Here is a 17,825-nt window from a genome sequence, read left to right as displayed (position 1 = left end):
CATTTAGCGTATAATTGTAAACATGTTTTACTAAATAATTGTTAACAACATTTTATAGTACAAAACAGTAATTTTCACTTAATAACTGTACATGTATTTCTGTTAAAAAAAAAAGTAAACGAATAAACTTCTCAACTGTCATTGCGAATACAAAAAACAAAAATAACATAGACAGATGAAGGAACATAAGTTGGGTCGCAGAGGATACAGTACTGCTGTTACAATTATGGTGGACGAGTTTACCTTAGGTAAATTGTATAACGTAAGTATACATCGGCGCGTTATTATAAATAGTGAATGGTTTAAATTCAAAGTGATTGGCAACGTCAACTGATGATATGCCGTTAAACATAGACTAATGGAAAACCGCAGTATTAAATTGTTAAAAAAATCTTTATTTCTATATAACATATATATAACACAATTATAATACATCCATTATACTATAGAAATAATTTTTTAATTTAGGAATACAACAATTTACGTTAAGTTAATTTCCGGCAGTTCTTCTTGTTTCATGAAACCTAATGCTCCGTAGTAATTAGTGATGACCTTGTTTATGAGATTTTCAATTTCTAATTGAGCGTCTTTAACGGGCTGAATGATACTGACCCGAGGCACACTTGAAGTCTGAGGTTCACTTGTGTTTGCGGTTTGTAGTATTACGCAGTTATCGTTTGTGAATTGAATCAATTTGTTTACAATATGATCATTGATATATTTTTCCAATTTACTGGGAATTCTCGAAGTGAACGAATTGTATTTATTACGGTTTTCGCCGTTGTAATGTTTTAAAGTTTTCTTGACGTTGCGGATTAGAAAGATACTTTTTTTTATGAGCTCTATATTTGAATCTGACTGGCACTCACGTAATATATCCAACGATTCTTCTAGAAAACTCAACGCATCGGTTATACAGTCAAACATCACATGACTGTTTTCTATTTGACCCAACGCTAAATTAAGCATATACCAAAATCCGTCATAGTTCAAAACAATGTTAGCTCTCGGTTTTTTTACTGATTGTAATTTTGCTTTTTGGCGACACCTTCTAATACGGTTTACGTTACTCACACGTTTTGCATCACGTGAGCTTTCGTGTATAATAAACAGAATGAAGGATACATAATCTAATATGGCCTTCGCGTACACGCATTCCATCAATCGAGCCGTCATCGAGTATTTATCGTAGACATTTTCGTCGGTCACGTAGAAGCTATCGGGTTCTTCGATGGGTACAAACAGATCAATGCCGGAAAATGAATTTTTAGAGCATTGGTGTTTGCCTTTGATATGGTTCATTAATCTCCATCCAGGATTGCTCAGTATGCCGTTGAGTCTAAAAATTAGATCTTCATTGTCGTTACATGATATGAACATTTTCCAATTATTGATTATTAACAACATCATAAAGCAACTTGGCACACCGTAAAACATTTTATTCAAATGCTATTGTGTTTTCCTTTTTCAGTTTAGTCATAAACGTACGTTGCCTAAAACTACGTATGGTTGCTGTACATTCCCTATTTGTATAGCACGCAAACATAGTTTGAACGTAAATCGCAAATAAATGCAAGTTTGCCTAAAGTAAACTAAAATTAACTGTGTATTTTATTAGGTACCCTAATTTAATTGATGGCTTACTTTATTGTTATTACATGAGTTTTTTTTTCTTGGCGATAACTATACTAAAACCTTTATAATTGACTTTATTATTTCTTGGTCTTCAATAAAAAAAACAACTAAGTTTAGTTTTAACCCTACGTTAACTTAAACTACTTAAGTTGGCTGCCCATTCCCTGTTTGTATATCAAGCAAACAAGGTTTGGACGTAAATCGCAAACAAATGCATGTATACCTTAAGTAAACTGAATATACTGTGTATTTCATTGCCATTATTTATTTGATGAGTAATACTTTTTAGGATTGGTTCGAATAACAAAGTAGGTTTTTAGTTTTACATTATGTTAAAACATTTTCAGTATTTTAAAGTCTTTGATTTAAAGTGTGCTGTTAACATTTAATATCCAATACTATTATTCGAATCATAATAAATTTGTATAATTTAATAAAACCCGATAAAAATATACGAATTTGGTGGCCAATGACCTAAAATCAAAACTGGAAAAAATAAAAATGGAAAACTGTCGGAAAAACTTGCAACAACATTTTTTTTATTTATATTATATTTTAGTGGGTATCACATAATTTTGTTATTCATGTTATATTTATATGTAGATTGTCTTAATAATCTAATACTGCGGTTTTCTATTGAAAATGTTGTCAACTTTATTATTGTTATTATCGGCTTGTATGCAGCTCCTACGAACTGTCACAATGACATCATTATGACATATTTTTTACAGAGCACTAGTGCCGTCCAATAGACGAAGGCGTCCAACCATACAATAAGCTGTGATGCGGAGAGCCGTTGAGTGGTTGCCCAAGCACGCGCATTTTAATTCAAACTTTTAATTTGCGGCGTAAACCGGTATTCGCACCAAAGCTAAAAAAAATTACTATTTAAATAAATTATAAGTGGCATGGTGTTGCGCTGTGGATACCCCAGCTGTTGCGTGGTACCTGAGTTTAAGCTGTATCGGTGGCACCTTTATCGCGGATGCTTAATCCCGACCACACGTGTTACCACAAACGCAAACCCAACCCAACCTAAAAAAAACCAATACAAACAAATCAACAAACAGCTAATGACCTAAGTTGCCGTAACTTGTATAAAATAAAATAAAAATAAGTAAATAAATAATAGCATTGAAATACAGATTTCTCTTCAGTTTACTTAAGTGGCCTCCACACTAGCTTTTAGGCAACTTATCACTAAAACCTAACATTAAGCTTTTAAATATATTACAATACAAATTACCATAAGAAGGAAAGATCTATTTTGATGTTTAATTTTTGTAACGCATGTAGGATCTATTGTTGTACAAAAACATATATGTATACTTCGAAAGTACTGTTTCTAAGAATACTTGAAGGTTTGAAACAACATTTGAACTCTTCCTAACATTTTCAACGCATCGATCTTGCTATTTTAAACTTCAACAAAATAAATAACTTTAAATTTAATTATGGCACTATTAATGCCTAGATAATGTTCTGAAGAACTCAAAATATTTGTTCAAAGTTTAAATCGAAGTATTTTTTAAGAACAGTACTTTTGAAATAAAGCGAGTTGATTTCGACCAAAAACACGCAGTTGTAGAGGCCCTTAAGGTAAACATACATATTTTGTTTGCGATAAACGTTTGAATTATGTTTGTATCATTTACAAATAGTAGTCCTAAGTAGTTTCAGTTAACGTACGATTACAACAAAACATGGTTGTTAATTTTATACTTAAAAAAGGAATATTACAGTAGTATTTGAATAAAATGTTTTACAGTTTGTCAAAAAGCTTTATGATTTTATTATTACCCCATTGATTTTGTATCAAACATTTCATTATTTTATTACTATGTTCAAATTAGGATATATTTTAATAATGATTAAAAACCATGAATGATAATACTTTATACTATGACTAGATCAAATCTCGTGAAAATTTAACTTTGTGATACTACACTATTATTAAAAAACACAAATTTTAAAATCTCCATCTAAGTAAAATTGATCAAATATCACAATAATTTAGTTTAAAAAAACCCGAAAGTCACCCAGAGTTATCCGGAGAATGTCTCCGTAAACGAAATACGTAAGTGGCAGGCTGAAGACAAAGAAATTTCCGAGTGCATTCGGAAAATACAGAGCCCGAACCCAGTATTTCGCCGCCGACACAAGTATTATCATGTGCAAGATGGTATACTTATGAAAGGCCCGGAGAACTCCGAAGAAAAGGACTACGCGATAGTGAAACCGGCTGAAATGGCTGATCATCTTTTGTGAAGGTATCATAACCATGAAATAGCCGGACACCCGGGTTGGAAAGAAACCTATAGAGCGTTGGGCAAATGTTTCTATTGGTCCAACATTCGCGATACAGTCCGTCAATACGTCGCGAGGTGTCACATTTGCGCATGTGTAAAACCTCTTAATCGGAAACCGGAAGACCCGATGCGATCAAGACAACCTCGCCAAGCATGGGAGGTTATTAGTATTGACTTGATGGGTCCGTACCCAAGAACACAGCGTGGCAAAACGTGCATATTAGTTGCCACGGACTGTTACAGTCGGTGGGTGGAGGCGTATCCACTAGGTCAAACAACCACCAAGACCATCACCGATACACTGGAAAGGGAGTTCTTCCCACGCTTCGGTTACCCGAGGGCACTTCTATCGGACAATGGTCCCCAGTTTGTATCCAAACAAACGGAGAAAGCACTGGAGAAGTGGGGTACTGAAGGATGGACTACTCCAATTTATCACCCACTAGCCAACCCGAAGGACGTCGGAACCAAGACCTGAAGAAAGGGTTACGCACAGCACTAGTAGATCGCCCCCACATCCAATGGGACAGCTGTATACCAGCAATACTCTTCGCAGTGCGTAACCGAAAGAACCGGCTTACTGGTAATACTCCCTCAGCGATGGCGCTTGGTCGAGAGGCGAAAGCGCCGGAAGATTGGCTTTTGGATATTGTCTCCACGGGTGTAGACCCGACAAAAACCAAAGAACCCGAGCAGGGTCCGGAGACAAGTGCCCGAAGGGAGTTCCCCGACGGAACAAACCGAATGAAAGCCCGATCCATCACCGGAAGTCCGGAGAACTCCGAAGGCTCCGGTGGGGAATCACCGGTAACCGGAGTTAATTTCCGATCACCCGGTGAGGAAATCGTTCTTTCCGAGGGAGGGGGGAGGAAACCCCTCCGGTAAAGTCGGGGAATTAACCGGTAAAAAGGGGTGATTTGTATATAATAATTAGAATACATTAGAATAAGTTGTCCTTAGGATTTCTGTTGAAAAACAATTTTATTTTATAAGAACACGTTGACTGAAATTTTCTTCAGTACCGTCAGCGTTATATTGCCAAATTCCGTCAGGCATGATTTTGTATTTGGTTTCACTTTTGTCTAGAGCTGTTAGTATACAAGTTCCATCTTCAACTATAGCAGATTCTATAAATGGTAAATGACGTAATTCGTTATATAAGTTCATGCGTAATCCAAATAAACGACACTTCTCTGGAAAACCTAATAAATAATTCAAGTCGGAAACTCCTCCTTAAAAAAAAAAAAAAAAAAATTAGAAAACACTGCCAAACATCCAAAAAAAAAACTAAAGGCCGTAATTTTAAAAATAATTCACTTTATTAGAAACTTTAACAAGGAAGCTTTTATACTAAAAAATATATTATTTTGTAATTGAAGAGGATCACTGTTGTCGATTGTGAATTGTGTATAAGTTAGCGAAGAATAAATGTTATAAATGTAAGAACTTCTAATTTGGTAATAACATTGATAATAAAAAAAATTGGTTAAAATTGAATTGGCATTAAAGCCAGAAAAGTCCAACAATGAAAGAACACGAACTAAACTGAAAAGACAAAGTCTAATCATAATGTTACTACTACTAGTGAATGATGTCAGGGAAAAGAGTTGTTAACCACTCATGTTGTGAAGGCTTTATACTACTGTTTTTAGATAAAATCTAAATTCTCCGATCTTCGGTTAAAAATGAATGACTGTAAATATATATAGATATATATTTACAAGGTGTTTCACAATGATTCGACAAGTAAAATAACTTTTGTTCTAATAAACGTTTTTAAGATTTTATTTTTATACTAATTTATAATCATTTGCGCTATAAGCATCGCGGTTTTATTGTACTTAACATTCTACTTTTTAAATTTTATTTTTATTTTTTTCATTAAGTTTAAGATAGCGTTTTTAATAATAATTTCCTGAAAATGTTGACTGGTCCATAAGATTTGGATAATTACTTTTTAAGTTACTAAAGTTATAAAGGGTATGATGGGAGGTGGAGTGCAGTACTTTACTACAGATGGTCGCAGATAAAAATATCTCTACACGCTTAAAATCTTAAAAATATTCATTAGAACAAAAGTTATTTAATTTGTCGAATCACTGTGAAATACCAAGTATATATTAATTATGATTTTTGCTATAATATAGTATTTGAATAATTCAACAAAACTAGGACGATTATTGTACAACAATCGGTACGTAAATACAATTTTACAAATTTTTACATGAATATTTACCTATTACAACTGCATGGATTAAGTCTACTACAGCTGGGAATAATAAAGATCTTCTGTTTAGTCCCAACGTTTTCAGATCAACAGATCTTAATTTTTCTTTGTAACAAAAAAAAAAAACAAGTAATTAGCTGCGCGTGATAAAATTACACTTTATAATAAAGACCTTTATTTTTGCGAGTGTTTGTCTAACCTAAAATTAGTACAGATTTTTTACTTAAGTCCCAAATGCTTAAAGAACTTAGAGTATTTTGATAATTTTTAATACATTTTTATACCGCTATTGCAAATCATAAATGATAACTAATCTAAAATATTGTCATATTAAACCCTTTCCCTTAAAACTTTATTTTTATTTCCCTTTTATGAGTGTAGTTATAAGGACTCATAATTTTAAAACAAAATTGTGGCAACAGAGGGTTAAGGTATGCAGACTAACCCACAGCAAAGTTTAGTGTTCGCCTTTGTTGTGTTGAACTTGTACACTACCAATTCACCTAGCTATAAATAAGAAAATGTAATATTTGATTGTGATTACCTTCGTTTATTGAAAGGTTAGAGCACATTTTACCTATAACCAAAATATAAATAAATTACATTGTTAAAAAAACAAGTTTTTAATATTTTCAGCCGTGCGATTTTTCAAGGGTAAGACAATCAGTAACAAAGTTAAACTCCAATGTAGCTTTCTAAATCCAAATTTTAAGATTTTCGGTTGTATTTACCTAGTACAGTTTCTATTTCCTGTTGCACTTTTTTCTGGTACCATAACTTTTCTAAAACAAAGTATAATTAGATGTATATCTTCCATTGCAATAGACATCAATATGCAAGTATATGATTGTTTCATTACATTATATGAATAATATATTATCTCAAATAAAATAATTCACTACTAAAAATTTACTTTGCTTTATGTGTAAGACTTTTGGTTTTTCTGAAATTAAAATAAAAAAACGTTTTATACATAATGAGTATCAAAAATTATGAATGTATGGTTGAGATTACTTGTATTGCTTGCAAATGCTTTTGTACCTATAACCAAAATATAGAATATCAATAAATTATTTTGTTAGAAAAATCAGATTTTATTTTAATCTGCAGGGTGATTCATTAAAGGTAACACAATCGAAATATCATAATATAATTGCAGTTTTGTAATGTTTCTTTCTAAAACATTGTTGTTTGTTATTTTACAATAAAATAAAATTACTAATCGTTTACATTTGATGGTATTTCCTAGAACTCTATAAAATCTTAAAACTAAATACACAAACTTAATACAAAATTGAAATATTATGTAAAACTAGATAAACTAAAGTGTGTTCAACAAGAAAAACTACAAATTTGCAACTATTTTAAGATAAAATGATTGTCATATCATTAACGAATCACCCTGTATATTATTAATCCTATAATTGAGAAGACATATAAATCAATGTAGAATATTGTAAAGACTTCCAGTAGACATGTTGAGAACGAACAACGAAAACTTAAGCATACAATACATATTTTGACTTCGAATTTTAGTCAAATATGTATCATTTTTCTTAAGAAATATACAACAACAAAGTTTAATAATTATTCGTATAAGAAACTTAAATTTAATATTTACCTGTTTTACGCTTTATTTTTGATAGCAAATCTAATTCCATAAACAAAAATTTTAACAAAAATCATTCCTTATGATAGAAATTTATATAAAAGGCCTATGATTATTTTCAGTTCATATAAATAATTAACTATTCAAATTTTACCTTGATCTTTAAATACGACTTCTTGGTTTTCTGAAATTAAAATACAACCATTTTAAACTTTATAAATATCAAATCTTTGTAAATAATATGTTTCCATAGTTTGTTATGAATAATTTTATCCGGTTCTACCAACATTAATGCTACTTCCACTGAAATTAACATAAAATGAATGTATTATTGATGACATTACATTTAATTTTTAATTTTAATATAAAACTTAAGACAAAAATCAAGTATACTCGTATATATATTTTATAAATTTGGAGAAAAATATGATTGGATTTGTTATAGTAAATTGAGTAGAGATTATGGTTGTAAAATGGCTGAACTGAAGCAATTGTTTCGAGTCAAATAAAATACAATGATTAGAGTAGGTTAAAATTTGTGACATTAGCGTTCTTTGATAGAAATTTTTTGACATTTTCATGTCTTAGCTCTGGCACATGACCCTGGCAAATAACCGAAAAAAGCGATACCATAAAAGCGTTACCAAAAAAGAAATGGGGTTGATGATGAGGTTGGGGGTGGAAATGGGAATGGGGTTGGGGGTGAGAATTAGCCGGTGCATAACCGAAAAAAAGTGTTACCAAAAAAGCGTTACGCTGACACGCGCCGCAAGGTAACAAAAGCTACGAAGCGACGACGAAAGACAATTATCGGAATGACCATTTCGGATCTATTTCGAGTGTTAATCTGTTACGCTGTTATCTGATTTGAGATAAGAGATATGTTGTACGTTCAACGTTCAAATTAGAACTAAATAATAAATTCAATACAATTTAAGAGGTCGAATTGTTCAAGCCAGATTTTATGAAAACAATAAAATATTAGCCAGAAACTTGAGTGTACAAAATTTTGTAATCTCCTTGGCCTTATGCTGTAACTGGAAGCTCCATGGAATTTCACGAATTATTATTATAAATAGTAAATACATAATCATATACAACGTGGTTGCCACTTCCATGTACATTGTAACACGCAAACGACTAATAAAATCATTTTTTTTTTAATACCGCCATTATTAATGAATCACCCTGTATAGCAGTAATCTTATAATTGAGAATTTTTAGACAAATAAGTCAATGTAAAAACTTTTAGTAGACGTGTTTTAATTTTCGGTTTAAATTATGTTTTGATCTATCCACGAAAACTTAAGCAAAATATTTATAGACTTTGGATATCAATAAAATATTTATCATTTATTTTAAGAAATATTGAACAATAAAATTTAATAATTGTTCGTAAAAAAAGTTAAATTTAAAATTTACTTGTTTTAGGCTTTAGTTTTGATACCAAATTTTTCAATTGCAGACACTTATCTAAAATTTCAAACAAAAAAAATGTTAACATACATCATTCCTTATTATAGAAATCAATATAAAAGTCTACTATTATTCTCAATTCATATAAATTATTAATTACTAAATAATTACTAGTCTTTATGGCTACGTCGTCTTGTGTTTCTGGAATTAAAATAAAAACATTTTATACTTAATAGTTAATATCAAGTAACAATATTGAAATGATCACATGCAAAATTTGATGAATGTACATCATTCACTATAATAGAAATCAATGTGCTAATATATCGTTGTTCTCAATTCATATGAATAATTAACTACTAAACATTTACCACACTCTCTAGCTACGTCCTCTTGTGTTTCTGGAATTAAAATAAAAATATTTTGTACTCAATAGTTAATATCAATTAACTGTACTGTAGAGGAAATCGTTTGGTAAATATTTGTTTGATATTTATAGGCCTTACCATATCCAGTGACAAAAAAAAAAATGAATTTAAGGTACATGTATTTAATTATTTCGTGTTACCCTTACTTTTAACATACTTTAAATAAATAATTAACAACTGATAATTTAGTCATACATAATTCCTTATGATAGAAATCAATATTATAGACTATGATTATATTCAAATCATATGAATATTTAACTACTAAACCTTTACCACACTCTTTAGCTACGTCCTCTTGTGTTTCTGGAATTAAAATAAAATAATTTTGTGCTTAATAGTCAGTATCAAGTAACTATATTGAAATGATCACATGCAAAATTTGGTGAATGTATATCATTCACTATAGTAGAAATCAATGTACAAATAAATCATTATTCTCAATTCATATGGTCAAATAACTACTAAACATTTACCTTGCTCTATAAATACGACTTCTTGGTTTTCTGAAATTAAAATACAACCATTTTAAACTTAATGAATATCAAATCTTTGTAGGTATATTTTCATAATATGTTAAGAAAATTATTACCCGGTTCTACCAACATTAATGCTACTTCCACTGAAATTAACATAAAATGAATGTATTATTGATGACATTACATTTAATTTTTAATTTTAATATAAAACTTAAGACAAAAATCAAGTATACTCGTATATATATTTTATAAATTTGGAGAAAAATATGATTGGATTTGTTATAGTAAATTGAGTAGAGATTATGGTTGTAAAATGGCTGAACTGAAGCAATTGTTTCGAGTCAAATAAAATACAATGATTAGAGTAGGTTAAAATTTGTGACATTAGCGTTCTTTGATAGAAATTTTTTGACATTTTCATGTCTTAGCTCTGGCACATGACCCTGGCAAATAACCGAAAAAGCGATACCATAAAAGCGTTACCAAAAAAGAAATGGGGTTGATGATGAGGTTGGGGGGGAAATGGGAATGGGGTTGGGGAGAATTAGCCGGTGCATAACCGAAAAAAAGTGTTACCAAAAAAGCGTTACGCTGACACGCGCCGCAAGGTAACAAAAGCTACGAAGCGACGACGAAAGACAATTATCGGAATGACCATTTCGGATCTATTTCGAGTGTTAATCTGTTACGCTGTTATCTGATTTGAGATAAGAGATATGTTGTACGTTCAACGTTCAAATTAGAACTAAATAATAAATTCAATACAATTTAAGAGGTCGAATTGTTCAAGCCAGATTTTATGAAAACAATAAAATATTAGCCAGAAACTTGAGTGTACAAAATTTTGTAATCTCCTTGGCCTTATGCTGTAACTGGAAGCTCCATGGAATTTCACGAATTATTATTATAAATAGTAAATACATAATCATATACAACGTGGTTGCCACTTCCATGTACATTGTAACACGCAAACGACTAATAAAATCATTTTTTTTTTAATACCGCCAGGATTCAACCATCACCTACAGCGTCCAACCAGTTCCGACGTCTCGCTCTCTTACTCGTATAAATTCGCAACGACATTACTGTATCACGCATATTAATTTTATGTATTTTATACAATATAAAAACTACTTTCTTTCGCCACTTGTACTTTGAAATTTTTTTGGAACCTTTCGACTTGTGTGACTCGTTAACTAACCTAACCTATTTATCCTGAAATTTATTCGGTACTTCAACGCGACATGAAAATGTTCTATCGTGTTTGCAGACTCGGCTGAAATAGGAATGTTTTTTTATTGATTTTAAAGTGAAATTTAAGATTTTAAAAATCATATGTTTAATTTTTAAATATTTTCTTCTAATATCATACTTTATCATTATTATTATATTATTATTTTTTTACAATATTATGATTACCCATCGTATAGTCTCCAAGAACAATGTTTTTCAATACTGTCATCAAACCAACTAAAATTAACAAAAATAAGTTGAGCAATAAATAAAAAAAGGCTGGAAAACACTTAACGCATTACTTAGGTTTATAGATAATTAAAAAAAATTGATGTTTTTAAAAAAAAAATTGGGAGTAATTTCTAGTTGAAGAAGAAAATGTTTTTTTGAGTATCAATATATATGTTTTGATTTACATCAATTAAGTATATAAAACTCTGGTTTCAATCACAATTTAATACTTTACACCTCATTCATTTTTAATCTAAACCGTTTATAGAAAATATAATATTTAATTCAAAAGTCATTTGATAGTTAGACAAAAATATCAAAAACATTGTGTTTTATTATTTAAATTTTAAATATATTTTACCTTCATTGGTCAGAGAAAACATATTGTTTACGGGATCAGCGCAATGGATATATTGGTCTGGAATAAATTGTATATATTATATATAATGCTAGACTTAAAAAATTATTAAAAAAAAAATGTTTGCTTACTGGTTAGGTAAACCTGCCTTTTATATATTTCATCTGTAAAAAAAAAAGATAAATGTTGAGTTTTTTTTTTTATAGTTTGTGTAGTAAAAAATGAAATAATCACCTTTATGTTTAGCTACCAAAACATTTACCAAAGCAAACGATATTAATATACGTAAAAGACTCATTTTTATCTGCAAATATTTTAATAATTATTCAATAATTTTATGTTAATACAGTGACCAAAAAAAAAAAAATTCAAAGTATCCACACTACAAGCGGATACGTCTTAGGCACATGTGTATGTCTTATGACCGAGTAAATGTTAATTTAAGATTTCCTACATTTCTAATTTTCTGATGATTTTTAAATTTTTTTGTTGGCCAAAAGTTTTTTTAGTAGTTTTTTAATATTTGGCCTTGATTGATTTATTAGCAACATTCACTTGGTTAGTTATTTTAAATCAATTTAACCATTCATTCAAGTTAACTGGGCGGATAATATAGTAATAGAATATTTAGACAATATACAGTTAATATAGTTTTACATGCATTAGTCGAACAACTTATAACAACTCCTTTTTCTTGAATAGTTTTTATATCAATTGTTGAGGTACCTAAAACTATTGTGTGTGTGTATTATGCAGGACATTTCTAAAACATCTATTAACCAACTGTACTATCTTTTGTAATCCCAAAAATTAAAAATTCGCAGATTTTATGTTTCAAGTATAGGATTCTTTTTTTTTTAAATATAATTTCTTGTTGCTATGTTTTTTCTCGATATATATTTGTTACCTTAGTAAATATTCGCTATAAAAGCGGATTGTTTATATAGTTTGCTTTCTTACATATATTAGTGTTGTGTTTGATATTTTGAGAAAATTATTATTTTTATTTCACCGCTATTTTAGACATGCTATTTGCTTAAAACCACGGTCACAGTGATGAATTGGACTCTTGAAATAAACTTATTGAAACGGGATGTATTTGTTAAGCTAGCAGTTAACCTCTACGAAGTGCAGATACAACTTGGGTTCATTCGATTGTCAGGTAAGATTTTTGTTGTTGCCAAGCCGATAGTAACAGTTTTATAAATATTTGATAATAAAAATATATTAATAAATGTATACCTCTATTATCTTTTATCTCTCATATCTTATCCTGTCGAACTATTTAAAATTTTTTTTTAACACTTGTAGATACACTTCTTAATAGAACCAGTCGACAAAAACTGTAAAATCTAAACGTCTTGTGCAAAGTTGTCTATATCATTTCTGATATAATATCTACCAGTACATTAATGATTTTGGCATATCAATTAAACGTTAACGCTAGTCTACACATAAAAATACAAAAATTAAATAATTCTAACAAAAAATATATTAAAGGCGTACTTACAGCGCTTGATATTATGTTGAACGAAACAAACTAAACGTAATATACAAAGTTGCCTATGAAAATATCTTTAACTTAAACGGGATTGCGTTTTTCGATATACTTCCTTATTTACATTACTTTGACGAGGAGTTATTACTTCTGTTGTTGTAAACAATCAGTTGCAAACATATTTTCTTATATTGACACAAAGAGTACATTACCACAATGTACGATTGCGGAAATTATTTTATATTTTACGTTTTAATATATTGTTTTTTATATTATGTACGAGAAACATATTATAAGAAATAAATGCAGTGAACTAAATCCCAACAACATGTGGTCGCTTTCTATGGCTAACACTACAAGACCCGTTGAAACATTATAAGGGCGCATCTTACCGAATGATTCCCTTAAAAAGACATTCAATAATCAATAAACATACAAACAATGCCGAATTAAATTTTACCGGTTACATAATATTTAGATGTGACAGAAATCTGAACACTTGTATTCGCTCCCGTGTGTTCTAATCGCCGTTAAGGAATCTCTTAATCCAATGCTTGTTTCCACTGGTGTTTTAAATGTTGAACAACTATTTATTCGGGTTTCCATTCATATATTCCCCCCTCTTCCAAGAAATCATTATATGATAGTTACGTAAATTCCTTCAACATTGCCTGGGAATTAGCAAACTGTGAACTTGGTATATTTTGTGGGGACTTCAACCTTCCAGGAGTGTCTTGGAGTACCGTTAACCAAGTTCTAGTATACAACGGTACGTTCAACAACTAGTCTCCTCTTTTATGAAAATAAGAGTCTCTACAAAATGGCTTTAGTAATATTTTTAGAAAACATTTTTGGGAAAATAAAAACCTATACTAATAAAATATAAACAAATAATTTGGACGATCGTCTCCTGATAGTTTAGTTTTAGGAAGGCTAAGACCACAAGGCATATTTATGTTCCAATGTGTTTTCTTCGAAGGAAAGAGGGTATTTGTTTTTTTTTTGTAAGTTCATTTTAAATTTACGCCGAGTATTTAAGCTACCGGAGTTAATACATAGACCGTGTTTAAAGCAACGAAACAAAATCCCCCTTGGCAACATTCAGAGGCCTCCTGTGACACCTGTGTATTTTCTATTGAAAAACACTTTTTGCAATTGCGTACAAAGGTAACGTTTTTACTCATTATTAGGTGATTGTCCATTTGCCAATCCGTCGTTAAATACACAATGTATAATGTATCTGTTACATTTTTTTTATATTATTGCCTTTAAATAAACATTATCCCTTATAACATTATTTCGTCCGAGTATGTTTTTTTATTGTGTTTGTGTAAGTACTTGTTATAATAGTTTAGAAAAAATCTAAGGTTTTACTAGTAATACGTCGTAAGTTGACATTATTTTCGAATCAGATATATTTTTTTAGGATTTGTATTAACAGATGTGTTGCTATGTTTTTTTTTTCAACTGCTATATCGTTGGATTATTCGTAAAAGAAAATGTATTTAACTTTTCATAAACCCCGTGTAAAATATACAGAAAATGACTATGTGTTCCTATGACAATTTTTTATGACATCTGGGACTACGCTTAGTTATATTATTTTAAACGTGTGACAAAAAAAATCTCGCATTGAAAAAAAAAAGTCTTATAACGAATGTAAGAAAACAAAATGTAATATATAATTTGAGATCCGGTATTTTTATTCAAAAGATCAGATTTGTTCATTTTTTGAAACTCTCGAAAATGTAAATCGTAATGAAATGATATTTGTCCTATAAAAATATTTTAAACCGGATAAAAATTCGTTATTTCTGTTTTTGAGCACTCTACTAACCTGCATAGTAAATTTAATAAATGTATTTCAACATTTGATAACCTTTTTAACACTATTTTAGTACTATTCGACCAAACTATATTATGCAAATCATTCCTACTAATTAGGTTATCAACATTTTTAGGTCAACCTACTTTTTGGGTAAATTGTGCATTTGCCAATCTGACGTCTGACGTCAAATAAATATAATAACAACGCAACAGTTTAGAAAATCTAAGGTTATACTAGTAATAAATCATAAGCTGACAATATTCTGCGATCAGACATAGTATTATACAAGATTCGAATACATAGATGACCTAACATATACATATTTTTTCAGATTAATCAATTTGTTCATTATCTAAAACTTTTTTCGTAATTTTTCAGTTGTCTCAAAACACAGTAGCCCATACACTTTAGATTTAATTCCGTATTGTCTAAAAGGGGATAACAGAAATAACCCGATACAATAAAAGTGTGTTGAAATAATGAGAGACACTGAAATGACTGTGGAAAAATGGAGTTATAAAAACTAAAATAGATTATTTAATTAATTAGAAACAATTACATTTAGGTACTAAATAGTTTAATCAGCATATTAATACTTATTATTACATATTCTTTGACAAAAAAAAAAAAAAACATACAATTTTATTTTTGTAGTTAGACGCATTAAAACGCAATATTTTAGTAGTTATAATTAATAAATGAGTTCAAAGATTTCAATATTTCAAATACCATTTTTATGATTATTATTAATCATTTGTTTGATTTATTAAGTACGCTATCAAGAACTCCGCAACGTTTATTTTTTTTTTAAATTTGTTTAATGCTGCTGGCACTTTGAAGAAACAATCTTTATAACGAATCGTTTTTGAATCTTCTTTGAGTAATTCTTTCAGGAACGTTTTCGCTTCGTTATCAGAGAGCAGACCGCTATTGTCCATGTCACGATTTTTGAAACCAGATATCAATTCTCTGACTTTTGTGTACTTAACACAACCTCCTGAATAGAAAAAGTAAAATTGTAGATGGCGTAACGAAAAATAATTTTAAATCTAAAAAACTCTAGTTATTTTATTCTATATTTCTTTCTAAATAAGCTGTAAGGATCACAGGACCCCCGTCAAAAGCTGTGCTTAGAATTTAGATTTTAGAATATGTGAATCATACGGTTACTATGGTTATCGCGGTTACCATGGTATTCGTATTTGTGTTTAAAGTACAAAATTTGTGTTTAATGCTATCTTTAGGGGTGGAATCTTCAAAAAGTACCATGCCAGAAACCTTCACGGGAGTGTCTCAACAACTTCCCAAAGTTTCACGGTGATCGGATGAATGGTGTAGTAATGCGTAAAAGACAAACATACATACATATGCCCAAGTTATGGTTTTTCTTCGTTGACCCCCAGCGCACAAGCGTCCCATAAGAAGCATGGCTTAAAAAATGTACATTTTAGTTTGGTGTGTCTGGGCAAGTTTAGCTTTGTGTTATTATATTATTCTAGAAATATATTTATATCATTCATTTTTAAAGAGGAGCATCTCTAACAAATGCAAAAAAAAAACTCACTGAATGAATACACGTTAAATTACACTAAGCTCGTTATTTCCAAATTCAATTACAAGGAGATCTTTTACAATGAATCAAACATTTATTGTTTAATTAATAAACCTCTGACTATGTCGATGACGCGAAATCGTAACAAAATTTCCACCCCAGCCAAATATTTTATTCGTGTTAAAAATAAATTACATTACGTCATTTTTGTGAACTATCTTAGAACGCTCTGCCGCAATGATCATCAACTCCATCAACTCTATAGCAGCGGGTCCTGTGCAAGTTTCAATTATATATTATTGTATAAGAATTAAGAGCATATCGAACGTGAATATATTTATATTTTATTCTTACGGCAAGATTTAAATAACTCTTCTTGCGGCCTGGTACACATATTAAACAAATTGAAGAAATTTCGAGTATGCTCAGGACCAATGCTACCGGTTCTAGTTTTAGGTAATGTATACAATTTAATGAACTTATTTATTTGATATTGGCTTAGACCATTGCCCTAAAATGTAAGCAAACACGATGAATATAAGTAAGCTGTAATCAACGCATTTTATATTTTAAGCGTTTGTATAATATTTAGCGATTTATGAATTTCTATTTTTTAATGATTCTTTAACTGTTAGAACAACATTTTCAAATTTAATTTTTCACCCAGAACAATATATATGGTCAATTTTCAACAACTACAAACTACTGTCTTTTTTTTTTTTATTCATTTTTATTTGAAAATCCTGATTTTAAAAGTCCTAACTAGGTATTCCAATTTATTATATAATGGTTTTCGTTCGTTCTTCAATATATGGTTTCCATTTAATGTCCCTAGGGATACTGTTTTACGTTGCACAAATAATTGCTTACTTCCGGTAAAATTTTTAACATGATAAACAAGAATTCCTCTGGAGTAACTGTAACTCCACCTAATATTAAATAAATTAAGATTGTTAATTTGATGTAAACCGCTACGTTGACCTAAATTTAACATCACCATTTTTTGATAAAGTGATTAATTG

The 17,825-nt window shown here is 30.0% G+C and overlaps 1 protein-coding gene across 1 annotated transcript in view; it reads right to left on the bottom strand.

Moving 5' to 3' along the window:
- LOC126846037 (uncharacterized) overlaps positions 1 to 12,219 on the bottom strand; it is a 37,010-nt gene extending 24,791 nt beyond the window's left edge. Inside the window, exons 1-12 of the mRNA XM_050585119.1 lie at positions 12,160 to 12,219; positions 12,057 to 12,089; positions 11,929 to 11,985; positions 11,523 to 11,573; positions 10,217 to 10,246; positions 10,101 to 10,130; positions 9,901 to 9,930; positions 9,568 to 9,597; positions 9,368 to 9,397; positions 9,203 to 9,253; positions 7,935 to 7,964; positions 7,793 to 7,822 (exon numbers count right to left, since the gene is read on the bottom strand). Coding sequence (XP_050441076.1) covers positions 7,793 to 7,822; positions 7,935 to 7,964; positions 9,203 to 9,253; positions 9,368 to 9,397; positions 9,568 to 9,597; positions 9,901 to 9,930; positions 10,101 to 10,130; positions 10,217 to 10,246; positions 11,523 to 11,573; positions 11,929 to 11,950 — 334 coding nt within the window. The 5' untranslated portion in view covers positions 11,951 to 11,985; positions 12,057 to 12,089; positions 12,160 to 12,219. The remainder of the gene's footprint in view (positions 1 to 7,792; positions 7,823 to 7,934; positions 7,965 to 9,202; positions 9,254 to 9,367; positions 9,398 to 9,567; positions 9,598 to 9,900; positions 9,931 to 10,100; positions 10,131 to 10,216; positions 10,247 to 11,522; positions 11,574 to 11,928; positions 11,986 to 12,056; positions 12,090 to 12,159) is intronic.
- Between the last annotated feature and the right edge of the window lie 5,606 nt (positions 12,220 to 17,825).

This window comes from Adelges cooleyi, unplaced genomic scaffold (assembly GCF_023614345.1).
Source record: "Adelges cooleyi isolate 19-005CV unplaced genomic scaffold, UGA_ACOO_1.1 ACOO_flye_CR_arks_rails_tigmint_CR_PRNA_834, whole genome shotgun sequence".
NCBI classification, from domain to species: domain Eukaryota; kingdom Metazoa; phylum Arthropoda; class Insecta; order Hemiptera; family Adelgidae; genus Adelges; species Adelges cooleyi.
The sequence above is the reverse complement of the archived record's forward strand: the minus strand, read 5'-3'. Positions and strand labels throughout refer to the sequence as shown.